The sequence below is a fragment of the Pipistrellus kuhlii genome, unplaced genomic scaffold, assembly GCF_014108245.1.
Source record: "Pipistrellus kuhlii isolate mPipKuh1 unplaced genomic scaffold, mPipKuh1.p scaffold_m20_p_6, whole genome shotgun sequence".
Lineage (NCBI taxonomy): Eukaryota > Metazoa > Chordata > Mammalia > Chiroptera > Vespertilionidae > Pipistrellus > Pipistrellus kuhlii.
Window position 1 is genome coordinate 38,095,802 of NW_023425562.1, and position 15,026 is coordinate 38,110,827.

A 15,026-nucleotide genomic window follows, 5' to 3' on the forward strand; every position below is an offset into this window, starting at 1 on the left:
AAACCCTACACTCTGGGAATAGAATCTGTTCATACTACATCTGATGTAGTAATAGAGCAGATTCATTCAGTTACTCCTCTTTTCTTTCTGAGGATCTACCTCATTCTTTCTCAGTGTTATCAAATTTTTAGGGGGGATTGTTTTCCTATAAAATGTTTGGAAAGCTGGATTTCATCATAACTTAAATGTTTAAAATAATTAAAATCATAATTAGAGACTTTGGGCAAGCCCTTTAAAACTTTCCAGATGGTTTTTCTTTTTAAAAATATATTTATTGATTTTTTACAGAGAGGAAGGGGGAGAGATAGAAAGCTAGAAACGTCGATGAGAGAGAAACATCGACCAGCCATCTCTTGCACACTCCCCACTGGGGATGTGCCTGCAACCAACATACATGCCCCTGACTGGAATTGAACCCGGGACCTTTCAGTCCGCAGACCGACGCTCTACCACTGAGCCAAATCGGTTTTGGCTCCAGATGGTTTTGTTCCCTCCAATTCTTTATCCCAAGACACCTCCTGCCCATCTTCCAGTACAATCTTCTGTAGCTTCCTTCTGTTGCTCCCTTTGCTGAAGGTCACGGCCAGTGCTTTCTAGGCACTTATAGGGGTTTGTAGAACCCTAAGGTCGTAGAAACACAGGGGATATTGAGGATGCATCTCAGTGTTATATTTATAGGGCACATAAATAAAAAAGAAAAAGACACTTGAGAAAACCTTAGGGGGTTTGGTGTTTCCGTGAAGCTCAGAGCAAGCAGTTGCAAGCTGAGGATCCACAGAGAAGGGGGATGCTCTGAGCAGCAGAGCTCAGTGGGAGATGCATTGATATTTCCTATTCCATGTACAGTTTTTGTTTTGTTTTATTTATTTATGAGAGGCCTGGTGCACAAAATTTGTGCACTTGGTGGGGGAAGGGGTGGTGTCCCTCAGCCCAGCCTGTGCTCTCCCACAGTCTGGGAGTCCCATGATCCATTGCCCCACAGAGGGAGGCCTTGCCTACCTGCCAAAACACTCTGGTTGGTGACCTGGGCCTCCCTCTAGTGAGATTAATCACATCGCACCTGCCTTGGCTGGCCTGGTGCCAGTGGGTGTCTGGATGGTCATTCTCCTGTTCAGCCATTCAGTCGATTTGCATATTATGCTTTTATTATAATAGATTTTTTTTTGAGGAGTAGGAATTCTGTATTTTTCTTATTGATAGCTGAGCATCTATTCTGTCTCTTCTTTTATTTTCATTTATCTCTCCATGTAGTAATACTTTCATTGGGGAGGTAGTGAAATCCTGCTGTGTGACCCAGTGTCGGAATGTGATGGAAAGGCTGGGGAAATTAGCTCTTTGCACCTGGGGTCTTGGTGTTGGTGTCTGTCATAAGAATTGTACCAACCAGAGCATTTCCATGGAGAACATAACTGAAGGTGAGGAAGCTTGTGGCTTTATGTGCAGGATGGGTGTGTTACCGCCTTCTCTGTGGAGGTGAACAGCCAGTAGTTTTCCAGGTACCACACCCACCTCTCTGATCTCCTACCTCTCAGCTTGCCTTCAGAAATCTTGCTGAAGATTCTGTCCTACCTGGATGCCACGACCCTGCTGTCCACAGGATGTGTGAACAGGCGCTTTTATCACCTGGCCAATGACAAGTAAGGAGAAAGCCAACCCTCTCTGTTGTGTTTTGATGGAAGTCCTGAGAACTAGTAAGGTCGTTTTAACTAGTTCTTTAAAATTTAAAAATATTAATTTCAAGAGTATTTTTAGGCATACTATTTTATATGATTTACGTACTTGTATGAAACTTTCAAAGCTTTGCACTTCTGTGCTTAAAGAAAGGACTATTCTTTGCATGAACTGAAAAAGCTCAATCTTAGTATTGGTGGCAGGTGGCATTTGGTGTGCTGGCCAGGAGCACCTGCTGTGTCCTGAGAAGAACAGAGACTTCCCTCTTGGCTACCGGCCTTTTCATCTCTTTCTACACTAAATAGAATGTAGAGACATAAGCCAGTAAATAATTAAATTTATTGATGTGGATGTCTCCTTTAACATTAAAAAAGAGATTTTAACCTCTGTCCCAGTCTCCCTTAAGAGCAGTTTACTTCTCTTCCCTGAAGCAGTGCACTGGCTGGGAGAGAGGCGCCTGGCCCGGCTTTGGCCCTGGGTGACAGAGCTGCTTCTGTGTCTTCTCGTGGCCTCCAGTGGGGTTGGAGGACCACAGACTTTGGGTCACAGCTAAGTTTAAATTTCAGCGTTGCAGTTAATCAGCTTTCTGTATTTGGATCAGTTATTCCATTTCTTTGAGTGCCTTTGTGGGGTTATTGAAGAGGCCATGAAGTGGGGGGCTGAGAGTGTGACCTCGGTGGAAGCTCCGTGGATTCAGCCCTGATTCCACACTGACTCCTGTTCACAGACCTGGGCCAGATCCCTGCTTGTCTAGGCCTCAGTTGCACTGTCTGTTTAATGGGGACAGTAGTAGCAACTGTCCCGTGGATTTGTTGTAAGGATTAAATGAATTTATGTATAGAGTGCTGAAACTGTTTACACACAGTACTCTGCAATGGTAACTGTCACTGTTAGTTGTTAGTACTCTTCATTTTTCTCTGTGCAAGTGGCACATATTCACTGCTGAAAAATTAAGACTTAGAAAACAAAAAGAACATGCAGGACAGTTGGTGTTGATATTTCTCTCTGTGTGTCTGTATGTATATACTTATCTCCTTTCTGTATATACTTCTTGCCATTTTTCCCTAACAATCTCCTACTCAGTTATTTGAATAGGAAGGCCATGGTGTGGATGATCCTAATTTCATGCACTCAGCTCATTTTAACCTGTCCCTGGGAAACAAGATTTGCCTTTTATAAGTGTTTCTAGGGTTAGTGAATCTAGAACACTCATCACTTATCTCAGACTGCAGTTCACCTCGGCACATGCAGAACTCTTAAGTGTTCAGCTGGGCACATTGCTGGAATTAGACAAGTTAAAAATTATTGTGCATTTTCAAATGAATATATTACAAGGACAGTTAGTGGCAGTGTCTTTTAGCCTGTTAACTTCTTCCCTCTTTCCCCTCAGTTTTATTTGGATCAGAATCTATTCAACTGCCTTTTCACCTAAAAGATGTAACTGGAGAATTGATCCAGTAGAGAAGACAGTAGCATCTATGAACTCATTGTCAGTTGAGGACAAAGAAGCTGGATATTGGAAGAAGGAATATATTGCAAAACGGATAGCCTCTGTGAAAGCAGCTCTAGCTCAGGTCCTCAAACTTGTCAACCCCTACACGGGCCTTCCTGCCAAAACCAAGGAGGCCCTCAGGTACGCATGCTTCTCCCGCACCAGGCACTGCGCTTTCATGAGCACTGCTGACCTTGAAGAAGAACGATGGTGTAAGCTCAGACGATTGTGTGCCTGGGACATATGAGCACTTTATATTTTGAGAACCTGTTTCTTGATATTTGTGTGTGTTTATGTGCATGTATAAAATATATAGTATTTTCCTACTCCGTGCAAGTGGTCTCCAGTTTTTATGAAGAGCAGAAATAACCCAGTACTATGCTCTGGTAAAGCAAGGGAATCTGAGGTATTTCTCCTGGGTAGGATTTTTATTTATTTATTTTATTACTTATCTATGTATTACCAGTACTGAGAACACAGATGTTCCTTAGGTGAAGAGAAAATGTTTAAAGGGAGAACTATTAGGGCACATTCTGAGAACTTTGATGTTGGTGTTATGGAAGCTTTAGAGATGATAAGTGAAATAGACTAACATTTTTTTTTTCAATGAGGCCAACATTATTAGCTTGCTTTTATTTTTCCAGAATATCCGGTCTTGGTTGGGTAATCATATTGAAAGAAAAAAGTGGGAAAGAACATGTCATGGAGCATGCTGACCTTTTCATAAACCACTCCTCTGTCATGGTTGTGTGGTACAGCAAAAATTGGCCCTGTCTGGCCACACTATCAACCTTAGACTTATGCGGTGTGACGCCAGTCTTGATGGACTGGCACAAACCCCCCATCAAAAATGGGTAAGTACTAATTCAGCAGAACTTTTGGGTGAGAACATCTTATATGGAAACTAGAGGCCCGGTGCACAAAATTTGTGCACAAGTGGGGGGAGTCCCCTTAGCCCAGCCTGCATTCTCTCCAAGCTGGTACCACTTGGGGGATGTCCGACTTCCATTTTAGGCCCAATCCCATAGATCAGACCTAAACAGGAAGTCAGACATCCCTCTTATAATCTGGGACCACTGGCTCCTAACTGCTCACCTGCCTGCCTGCCTGATCACTCCTAACCTCCTTTGCCTTCTGGCCTGATCACCCCTTACTGTCCCCCTGCTGGCCTGGTCACCTCCAACTGCCCCCTTGCTGGCCTGGTTGTTCCTTGCTGCCTCTCCACCAGCTGGATCACCCCCAACTGCCCCCCCCCCCACTGGCCTGGTCGCCCCTTACTGACAACCCCTGCCGGCCTGGTTGCCCCCAACTGCCCCTCCTTACCAGCCTGGGTCACCCCAAAATCTTCCCTCCCCCTCTCCCCCCCGCTGGCTTGGTCACTCCTTACTGTCCCCCCACCCCCCGCTGGCCTGGTAACCCCCAACTGCCCCCCTCTGCCAGCCTTGTCATTCCTAACTGTCCCCCCTGCCAGTCTGGTTGCCCTTCACTGCCTCCCCCACCAAACTGGCCTGGTTGCCCCCACCTGCTCCTCCTGCCAGTCTGGCCACCCTTTACTGGTTCCCCCTGCCTGTTTGGTCACCCCATGCAGCCTGCTGTTCAGTTGTTTGGTTGTCCCTCACTAACCCTCCTGCCGACCTTGTCTGCCCATGCAGCCTACTGTTTGGTCTTCTGTCCAGTTGTTTCAATCCTGACAGCCCCTAGCTTTTTATATATTAGGATACTAATTGGCATCACTTTGTAATTTAAAAACACCACCAGTATATTTTAATTTGATTATGTCCTAAGACTTCTCTTTCATCCTGGGTCACTATAGGATAGGAAAAGAATAGGATTATCACAGTGTGATTAGGTCTAAATTTATGTTCCTCTTCTCTTGGTTATCTAAAACAGTTAGGGAATGACATTGTAGTTAACAAAATTTCCTGGATGATGGAACATGCACTGAGAGTCCACTTGATTGTGGGTGTGTGCTGGGTGTGAGAGTGCTGGGTAAAGGGTTCTTCCTTTTCTCACCTCCTTGATTCTTCAGCTTCTGCTGGCTCCAAAGAGTAGCCTGCCGGAGCCAGGGGGAGGGAAAGGAAAACATGGGTGGGGCAGATATTTGGGTGTGGTCATTTTGTTTTTGATTTATAATATTGTTTGTGTCACTTGCTCCTCAACATGCCACTTATTAGCAATATGCACATTATTAACGTGCTCTTCCAAATTAGTTTTAGGTACACTAATAACAGACCATGGACATGAGAGCTCACTTCTCTCTTTCCTTTCTTTGACATGCATTGCAAAGACCTCGATGGCCTTCTCTAGTTGCAAAGTATAGTCTGAGTAACTTAACCGACTCCACCTTGGTTGGCTGTGACAGATTTGTTAGGATCTTCCATCTCAACCCAGGCCTCCTGGTGGGGCTGTGGAAGGTAAGACTTGGGCAGCCTCATGGGTTGTGACATCCCTCCCTCTCAACCCCATGTCCATTCGCATGGGTGGGACATCAATTGTGCAATCCTTTCAGACTTCTCATTCCGTTTTACTATCTTACTAGCTTCATTTTATAGCAAATGGTCCTCGATTCTGTGGAGGGTCCTTTCTGTTCTCTCACAGACAATGGAACACCTTTACTGTCATGGGATGTCCTGTCCTTTCCAGGTAATCCACGTACCTTTCTCTTTTTCTGTGTCCTTTTCTTGTCAGTCTCTGTCTGCATTTTCCTGGGAGTCACTCCCATGTGTTCCTGACCCAGTGGATGTGGCAGTGAGTGCATCTGCCCTCCAGGGAAAGGTGTAGGCTCTTTCCTCCCACCAGGTGAAGTTTCTTCATTCACCAATCAGGCCAAAAGCCAGCTTCCTCCTTGGGGCTTGTTTTCATTTCCATGAGAAGCATCTGTGCGATGTTCTCCTGTTTACTATGAGTTCCCCGGTGGCTTTGGCCCATGGATATTTTAAGGTAGCAGTTCCTAAATTTTAATTCAGAGAACTCAGTGTGTGTCCATGTAGGAAGATTCACTGGGACCGGCCTCTAGTGTCTCTCTCTGCTACTTTCTCTTTCCAACCTGCCTGGCTTCAGAGTCTCTCCCTCCCCGATTTGGTTGAGGCACCTGGGTGCAGAGCTGCAGTTTCCCTGACTGGAATCCACCTATCTCTTTGGGCCTGTGGAGTTATGGGATTCTGGTTGATCCAATTGGCCTCTGCCTGGCCACTGGGTCACCTTCACCAGGCAGTGACATCTGTGAGTTTGGGGAGGAATGGGTGTCAGTTCCTTGTACTGTCCCATTTTCTGGGTCCCTAACCTGATGGACAAGTGAAGAGCTGGAATCTAACCGTTCCCACTAGGTTTGTCCAGCTAAGCAGGTACTCGAGAGAGGAAGGCCATGCCATGAACGTTAGGTATTTGTAGAATTGATCTTGTGTTTGTGCAGCTCTTTCAGGAATCGTCTTTATTTTTGCAAAGAGCTTGAGACAACCTGGAACTAACAAGTCCTGTTTCCACAGTTACCATGTATAGTACAGTATTTTGCTATTTCACAAATATAAGAATGAGCCTCCTTTTACTGTACACTCAGTGTGTCTGGTTGAGTCATGGTCCTGCTGTCCATGTGACACATTCCTCTTTACTAGATGGTAGCACTAACAGAGCTTCAGCCCAAGGCCAGCTTACAGTTAAAGGTCTACCTTTGTCTGCAAGGTGATTGTGCTGCGAACTTCACCACGACCTTGGGAAAGATTAAAACATTTCAGCTGAAAAGTGTATTTTACTAATTAATGTTTCAGAGAGCAGAAGAACTGGCTTTCGTCATGGCTAATCTGCACTTCCATCACCTCGTGGAGAAGAGCACATTGGGCTCGGCCACCCTGTACGTATCCGTCCATTGTGCATTTAGTTTTTGTAAAGTCAACACAAACAATTACAAGTTGATACCATCTTAATATTCTGAGAATAGCTACAAAGATATTCTGTTCTTAATCAGCAGACATAAACCCACAGGCATAATTACTGAGCTGTTACTGAGATAATTGGATTATTCATGAGTGCACATTTGCTTTATCTGTTCTGGGTTAAGGATTCTGTGCCTTGTAGAACATTATTTATAGGGCAAGTACCTACACTGCTGAAAGACGCAGTATGTCCTGATGCCTCACACTGTGCACTAACGTGAGCTCTCAAACCTTGGGAGGCTTGCAGACCCATGGTTGCTGGCTAAGTCCGGCCTGCAGGTGTTTGCTTGGTCTCTGCAATGCAGGCCTTTCAATGAATGTGAGGGTGTTCAAGTAAGGAACATGCTTTCCATTTCGCTACAGATGTCTCACTTCTAAATATTCCCTGAAAAGCTTCTGAGTGCTTTTGTTTCCTGTGTATTACTGTTTCTCATATTGAAGAAAACTGCTCATTGTGGCTCTGGGTCTTCTGACCAAGTCCCTAACTTGTGGGGCTGTTGTAGGTATAGTTGTAGGTGCGCAGGTGCTTTAACACAGGGCAGTGAGCACAGTGCTGAGCCACTGAGGAGCAGAGTTGTTGCCATGGGTGGTCTGTGGATCCCTATGGAGCTCATCTCTGCCTTTGTGTGTGTGTGTGTGTGTGTGTGTGTGTGTGTGTGTTAATCCTCACCCAAGGATATGTTCCCATTGATTTTTAGAGAATGGACAGGAAGGGGAGAGACACAGAGAAAAAATTAATGAGAGAGATACATCAGAGTGGCTGCCTCCTGCCCAGGACCCTTCAGTCCGTGGGCCGATGCTCTATCCATTGACCCAAACAGGGCTCTGCCTGCCTTTATAGAAGTTGGTAGGCGGAGCAGGGGGCATGGAGTTCCTGGTGTTGGAGGTTATTGGGGTTCCTGCAGGGAATTGATAGGGCTAGTGCTTTGAATGTATGCTAGTTTTTTTAAAGAGTATTTTTAATCAAGCACTTTCTCTCTGGTATTGACAAATTCATGTGTGTTTTGTTTTGCTTTTTAGCCCCTATGAGCTGCCTCCTCACACCCCCATTTTGGATGACAGTTCTGAGTATGGGCTGCATGGCTACCAGCTTCACGTGGACTTGCACAGCAGCGGGACCTTCTACCTGTGCAGCACATTTCGAAATCTCTTTACCAAACAAGGTGACATCGATTTCTGTTTGAAATGGAAAGGTTGGGGAGTACATGGGACCCAGTTTTGTATCTGAGTTACCTCATACCTGGCCACTTTGTCCTCTCAGACCCCTGTGTCACCTGAGGATTGGTGAATGGCCCAGGCAGATCCGATCCCTTTAGCTCCTGCTCTATCACCACCTTCCTTTTCCTCTCCCTCCTGAACATCCTCCACTTATCTTCTCTGCTGGTAGTTTCCTTATCGTTTGCCTCACCGTATTCCCTCTTTTAACTTCCATGAGACTTATTTTATGGCTCAGAATACAGACTATGTTGGCACACACTCCACTTGTCCTGAGGGAGAATGTATGTTCTGGTTGGGTGGGATGTCATCAGTGTCAGGATCAGGAAAAGGTGGTCGAGAGTGCTGAAGTCTACTGCATCCTTGTTGATTTTCTGCCTGCTGGTCTTGCAGTCATGGAGAAAGGAATATTGAAACCTCCAACTATAATTGTGATTTGTGTATTTCTCATTGATGCTCTCTCCATTCTGGCTACTTCTAGTCTGAAGCTCTGTTATTTCATTCATAGGCATTGAAGACTGTTATGTCCTCTTGACTAATGGGCCTTTTTATCATTTATGAGGCAACCTTCTTTATTCCGGGTGATGGTTTTGTTTTGAAATCTATTTCACCTGATAAACACAAGCATTCCAGCTTAATTTTGACTAATGCTAGGGTGATATGTTTTCCCTCCTTAAACCCATTTATATCTATGCATTTGGTCACTGTGCTTCTTCAGTCCCTTATGATATATGGCAGTTCATCCCCCTTTTCATGCCATTTATTTGTTGAAATGGAATCTATTGTTTGTCTATACAATTTCTGCATTTTGGATGGTTGCTTCTAGTATTAACACGTTTCTCTGGTAAGATTTAGGTTTTTTCTTTTTTCTTTTTTGGCAAGAATCCTTCCTAGGTGATGCGCTGTACTTTATATTGAATTTATCAGAAGGATGTAGTATCTGCTTTTCTAAACATTAATTATATTAAGAACAATCAGGGACTCAGAGAATTTTCAGACTAGTCTTTTTATTATGGTTTACCAAGTAATGGGAACCTATATTCACTTACTTATATTAGTGATTTTAAAATGATGATTCCCTAGTTGTAGTGTTCTTTCTATATCTATTAGCTAGGATTCTTCTGTAAAGAAGAATTTTCTCTTATCAACCACTTAGTTAACCTGAAATACGTTAGTATAGGAAAGGCAGGGGACATGCTTGATTCTTTCTCCTCATTAATTTACAGAATAGTGAGTTAATGTCCCAGCAGTCTTCAAGTATGACTTGTAAGTGTTTTTGGGAGGAATTGTTAAAAAAAATGTCATTTATGTATTTTAGTCTACTTGCAGTCATTATTCTTTTAATTATTACTGTGCTCTGCTCGTGTGTGTGTGTATGTGTGTGTGTGTGTTTTAAACATGGCTCCAGTCATCCTTGGCAGCTTGATTGCATTCTAATATGACAAGATTGCTCAGGCTCATCTCATCTGTTTCCTGCCCAGTCTGGAATGAGTAGGTGCATTGGTTCCTTTTAGTCATCCTACACTGTGGTATTTAGAGATCATAGTATGGATCCTAGAGCTGCATGGTACTCTGGGGTTTTCATCCCCGTTAGGGTTTTCAATAGGCAGAGCTAAGAAGTTTGCAGATTTTATAATGTGAAGAAATAAGTTATACATTTATTTAAATTAAATATCTTAGAAGCTTTTAATGAACTTCTTAGATTATATATTTGCATATTTTTTCTTAGGCTGAAAGTCTGTTATAAAGATCACAATATATAATAATTTCAAAAGAACAAAACTGATATAGCTAATAACGAGCCTATTGAATACTCTCTAAATTAAGGATTTCCTTGTGGTCCTTCATGTGCTTAAGATATATTATGCTAGAGATATAAAATTAAGTCACTTAAAGTAATCTTTCTCTGCATTGGCATGCTACCACTTTGATATGCAATTAGTGATTTTTTCCAGTTAATTTTTTTATTTTTCAAGATTGTTTTGCTATTTTTCTACATAAAAAAAACCCAAAAACTATCACATTTACATGGTTCCAAAGTTGAAAGTCTAAAACAAGGTGGTTTAGTGAGGTTTATGGGTACCTTGCCCCTTGGCCCCTATTCTTTCCCTCCCTCCAGAGGTGACCCTTTATAGTAGTTTTTTGGCTTATTCTTTAAGTGTTTCTCTTTGAATACATAATGCTGTACATAAATGCATCCATATTTCTCCAAGTTTTAAAAGACATGGAGCATGTTACTCCCTTTTAAGTTCCTTGCTTCCCCCCAATTGATAATATATTCTATAGTTTATTCTTCAGCACGAGGGAGAGATCTTTCTTATGCTCTTCTTAAACAGGTACATTGAGAATAAAATGAAACGGCTGTGTAGGGCTGTGTTGATTGTTTCTCTCGGTGGTCCCCAGTCATTGCTGTTAAACATAGTGGTATAGGGACTGGCCTTGTTCACACTTCACTTCATAGTCTGCCAGCTTGCCTTGGGAAGCCTTTCTTAGAAACTGGATGCTAGGTCAAAGGGTGAATGCACATATATTCTTGAGAGACACTCGCAAATCCCCCTTGATAAGGTTGCACCATTTTGTATTCCCAACTTAATGGGGATATTATGTTAATAAAATGTTTTATTCCTAAGTATGTTTGTTCTAGGTTTTTAAAATATATTCTTACAAGTTAAGGTGTTTCTATTTCTAGATTAGTTTTTTTAAAAAAAAATCAAAAGAAATATTTCTTTTGATTTCTAGAGAGAGAGGAAGGGGAGGGAGAGAAAAACATCAATTGCCTCACCAGGGATCAAGCCCTCAATCTCGGGCAGGTGCCCTGACTGGATAATTGAACTGTCAATCTTTCTATTAATGCTGATAAACCTCTGAGAATGTTAGATGTTGTTATGACACACAGGGTGCTAAGCGAAATGAAGGACAATGGAAACCGAGATGGGGATAATTCACCTTTGTATGCTTTCTTCACAATAAAAACACATTTTCACCCTAAGACGACTTTACAGGAGATTGAAGTGTTTTCTTGGCACGTGGTTCTATGGTCAGGCGCCAGCAGAGGGCGCTGTTGTCATCAGAGTCACTTCCATGGTTAGAAAAGTACAACTAGAGTGACTTCGGCAGTCTTTTGTAGCTCCATGTGATATATTTAGCAAACCCTGGGTCTGCCAGCGCAGTTGGGCACGGCAGTACTTTGCCCCTGTTTTTAAAGAACACTTTCTTTCTGTCAAGGAGAAACAGTTTAGCATCATACTTCTGGAACTGAGTTGGCACTGTCTGTTGTTTGTCACCAGTGAGCTGTGAGAAACCTGGCTGACTCCAAGGTGGCTGTCTGCAGGGAATGGCAGGAAATCATTCGTTAACAACCAGCTATCGAATGCAGGGACTGTGCCCAGCTCAGGGGGACAGATGTGTGTCAGACACAACCTGCTTGCCCTCCACAAGGCGGGGGCAAGGGAGCCTGCTGAGCCAGGCACATGGGGAGGGTGGTGGCTCTGAGGATTCCTGGACAGTTCTGAGGGAAGTGGGGAACTGCGTTGATATGACCCAGTGGGAGACATTCAGAGGCAAGCATCCCTGTGCCCGGTGCTGTCCTCATCTGCCTGAGCCTGTAGCTGAGGCTCTTGCCTTAGACTCCAACTTTGGACTGGTGTGTTTAGTTCCCCGGCTGGGGACCACCTGCATGCACACGGGTGTGTGTGTGTGTGTGTGTGTGTGTTTTCCTCATTTCTTAACAGATCTCCTGACCACCTGACAGTGTCCCCCTCAGCCAGCCACTGTGTCCAGGAACAGGCTTTTCCACCTCTGGTGGTGGATAAAAAGGCTCTCTGTCCTTTCTTCTCTCCCCTAAGATTCATTTGACTGTTTGTCCTTGCAACCTTTGCTTAGTCCTCCCCCAAGACCTAGGGTGTTTTCTCTTTGTACTTCTATGTATTCTGCCACCTGACCAGTCATGGCTGCATGAAGAGTCTTTGTAGAAGGATCTCAATAATCTCTCTTCAAGGAGAACTTATGTTCCCAAACCAGTGCATTTTGCTAACTGCTCTTTGTGTGTTGCCACTAAAATGAGGCTGAAAGGAAGTTTAGGTGAATAAATATTTGCTACCTGCATTCAATTAATGAAAGGCAAGAGGGAGGGGAGGAGAAGTAGACAGGAAATGTTGAAGGAGGAATTTATAAATGAAAACGAAGGGAAGCTTGCAAATACACCTGGTGGGGTTGTCTGTTTACATTTTGTTTTCTGTGCTTTTGGAAATGTGGATGAACTGTTGGCATTGGGTCCCCAAGACCAGCTCCTGGCTCAGGATACAGTTGTGTCATTGGCTACAATTTATTACAGAAGTAGGGCACTGAGCAAAATCAGTGAGGGAGAAGGTGCAAGGGGTGATGTCAAAGGAAACTGGGTGAGCCCTCTTCCCGAGGATTCACACAGGATCTGCTTATTTCCCTGGAATGAGATGTGAGAACACATGTGACATGTTAGTCACCTGAGATGCTTGTTGGAGACTCAGCCTGGCCCAGGGCTTTTAAATTAAAAAAAAAAAAAATTCAGAGAGGAAGAGAGAGGGAGAGAGAGAGAGATAGAAATATCAATGATGAGAAAGAATCATCAATTGGCTGACTCCTGCATGCCTCTCACTGGAGATTGAGCCCACAACCCTGGGCATGTGCACTGAATGGGAGTTGAACTGTGACCTCCTGGTTCATAAATCGATGCTTGACCACTGAACCACACTGGCCAGGCCTGGCCCAGGGTTTTTACAGGGGTTTGGTCACATAGGTACCCTCTGCCTGGCACTACCAAATTTCCAGATTCCTGGAAGGAAAGAGACATTAATCATAAACCACATTGTGGTACAAACCAGTAGGTGTAATGAGCCACACTTGCCACTTAGGAATGGATCCAAGTTCCTAAGGATCCACACCAGCAAGGGCCACCCTGGCAAGCAGGTCTTTCTAAGGACAGGCAATTTGGGCCTGCTGTGCGAACTTTATAAGGTCCATGAACACACGGATGAGGGAATGGCACAGCCAGTGAAAGAGCAGGCAAGAAGCTGTCCAGTGTCTTTGAAGTGCAAATAGAGCTTGTAAAAGGGTGTGATCAGCAATGCCAAGTGCGAAGGAATGTTTTTTTTATTTTTTTTATTTTTATTTTTTATTTTCTTTAATCTTTGTGTCAAGCTGATGATTACCAATTCTCAGAACTGAAGGAAAAATATGTTGCACAATACAGTGTGCTTATTTTTGTCATCAGGACCAAGAGGGAGTGATGCCAAGAAGCCAAGGAAACAGAGTTTTAAGTAATAAAGTGAGCTGCTTCTGTCTTTTGACTTTTTATCTGCATTGCTATAAAAATGCATTTAACAGCTAATGTCTTACTATGTGGTTTGAATTTCTGAATATATATGAATTATAAAGAAGCAAATAAAAATCACCCAAGGGCAACTGTTTATGTTTTTGGTCCATTTTCAGATATTTACTTGTGGACCACATTGTGTAAACAACCCACTTCTTCCTCTCACAATTGCCTTGTGAGCAGTTTCCCATGTCACCTAATAGTCCTTGAAAATTTGATTTTGAAAAGTTGTATGACATTCCATTGTTTGGTTTTATCGTGATTGATTGACCTGTTATCCTAATGTTGGGCGTTTAGGTCCCCATTTTTCGTGATTATAGTGCTATATCATGAGCATTACTTTGAAAAATCTTTGATGATTTGAGAGGTGAAAAGGACATCTGGTTTAAATTTGCATGTTTTGAATATTAGGTTGACTATTTAAAAAAATGATTGACCACAGCAGAGGTTTATGGGCTCCCATTAGCCAGCTGTTTAGGGGGTATCTTTGTAGGATCCAGCTTCAGTACTGCCTTTCATGGATATGTGGCCCTGGCCCTCAGTGTCCTTGCCTGCAGAAAGTGCTAACATCAGGACCTCACTTACAAGGTTCCTGGTGGATGAGGGTGATGTAGTAAGGGTTGCTTCCAGGATGCTTCGCATGTGTTGCTGCTGTTGTCCTGATTTCTACATTCCTTTCCTTTAAAAAATATTTTTATTGATTTCAGAGAGAAAGAGGACGAGAGAGATAGAAACATCTAAAATAATAAAAGTGTAATATACTAATTAGACCAGACAGCTGAATGACCTTCCTGACAACATTCCAGCCATCCTTCTGATAAAGCCGTGGCAGCGGAGGCTGAGGTAGAGGTGGTTAGGGGTGATTAGGTAGGCAGGCAAGCAGTTAGGGACAATCAGGCAGGCAGAGTGGTTAGGGGAAATTAGGCAGTCGGGCAAGCAGTTAGGGGTGATCATTCAGGCAGGTGAGTATTTAGGGGTGATCAGGCAGGCAGGCAGGCAGAGTGGTTACAGCCATCAGGCAGGCAGCAGAGTGGTTAGGGGTGACCAGACAGGCAAGCAGTTAGGGGCAATCAGGCAGACAGGCAGAGTGGTTAGGGGCAATCAGGCAGGCAGGTGAGCAGTTAGGGGTGATCTGGGAGGCAGGCAGAGTGATTAGGCATGACCAGTCAGGCAAGTGAGCCATTAGGAGCCAGCAGTCCTGGATTGAGAGAAGGTGCAGACTGGGCTAAGGGACCCTCTCCCCCCCACTCCCATGTACTGGGCTTCCTGAATGCCCCCTATTGGGGATTGAGCCTAAAACCTGGGCATGTGACCTGACTGGGAATTGAACCTTGACTTCCTGGTTCATAAATTGATACTCAACCACTGG

General features: G+C 43.8%; 1 protein-coding gene across 1 annotated transcript in view; it reads left to right on the top strand.

Moving 5' to 3' along the window:
* FBXO15 (F-box protein 15) overlaps window positions 1–15,026 on the top strand; it is a 38,401-nt gene that overhangs the window by 8,147 nt on the left and 15,228 nt on the right. Inside the window, exons 3-8 of the mRNA XM_036419314.2 lie at window positions 1,533–1,637; window positions 3,062–3,304; window positions 3,808–4,017; window positions 5,451–5,577; window positions 6,928–7,010; window positions 8,113–8,255. Of these exons, the coding sequence (XP_036275207.1) occupies window positions 1,533–1,637; window positions 3,062–3,304; window positions 3,808–4,017; window positions 5,451–5,577; window positions 6,928–7,010; window positions 8,113–8,255 (911 nt within the window). The remainder of the gene's footprint in view (window positions 1–1,532; window positions 1,638–3,061; window positions 3,305–3,807; window positions 4,018–5,450; window positions 5,578–6,927; window positions 7,011–8,112; window positions 8,256–15,026) is intronic.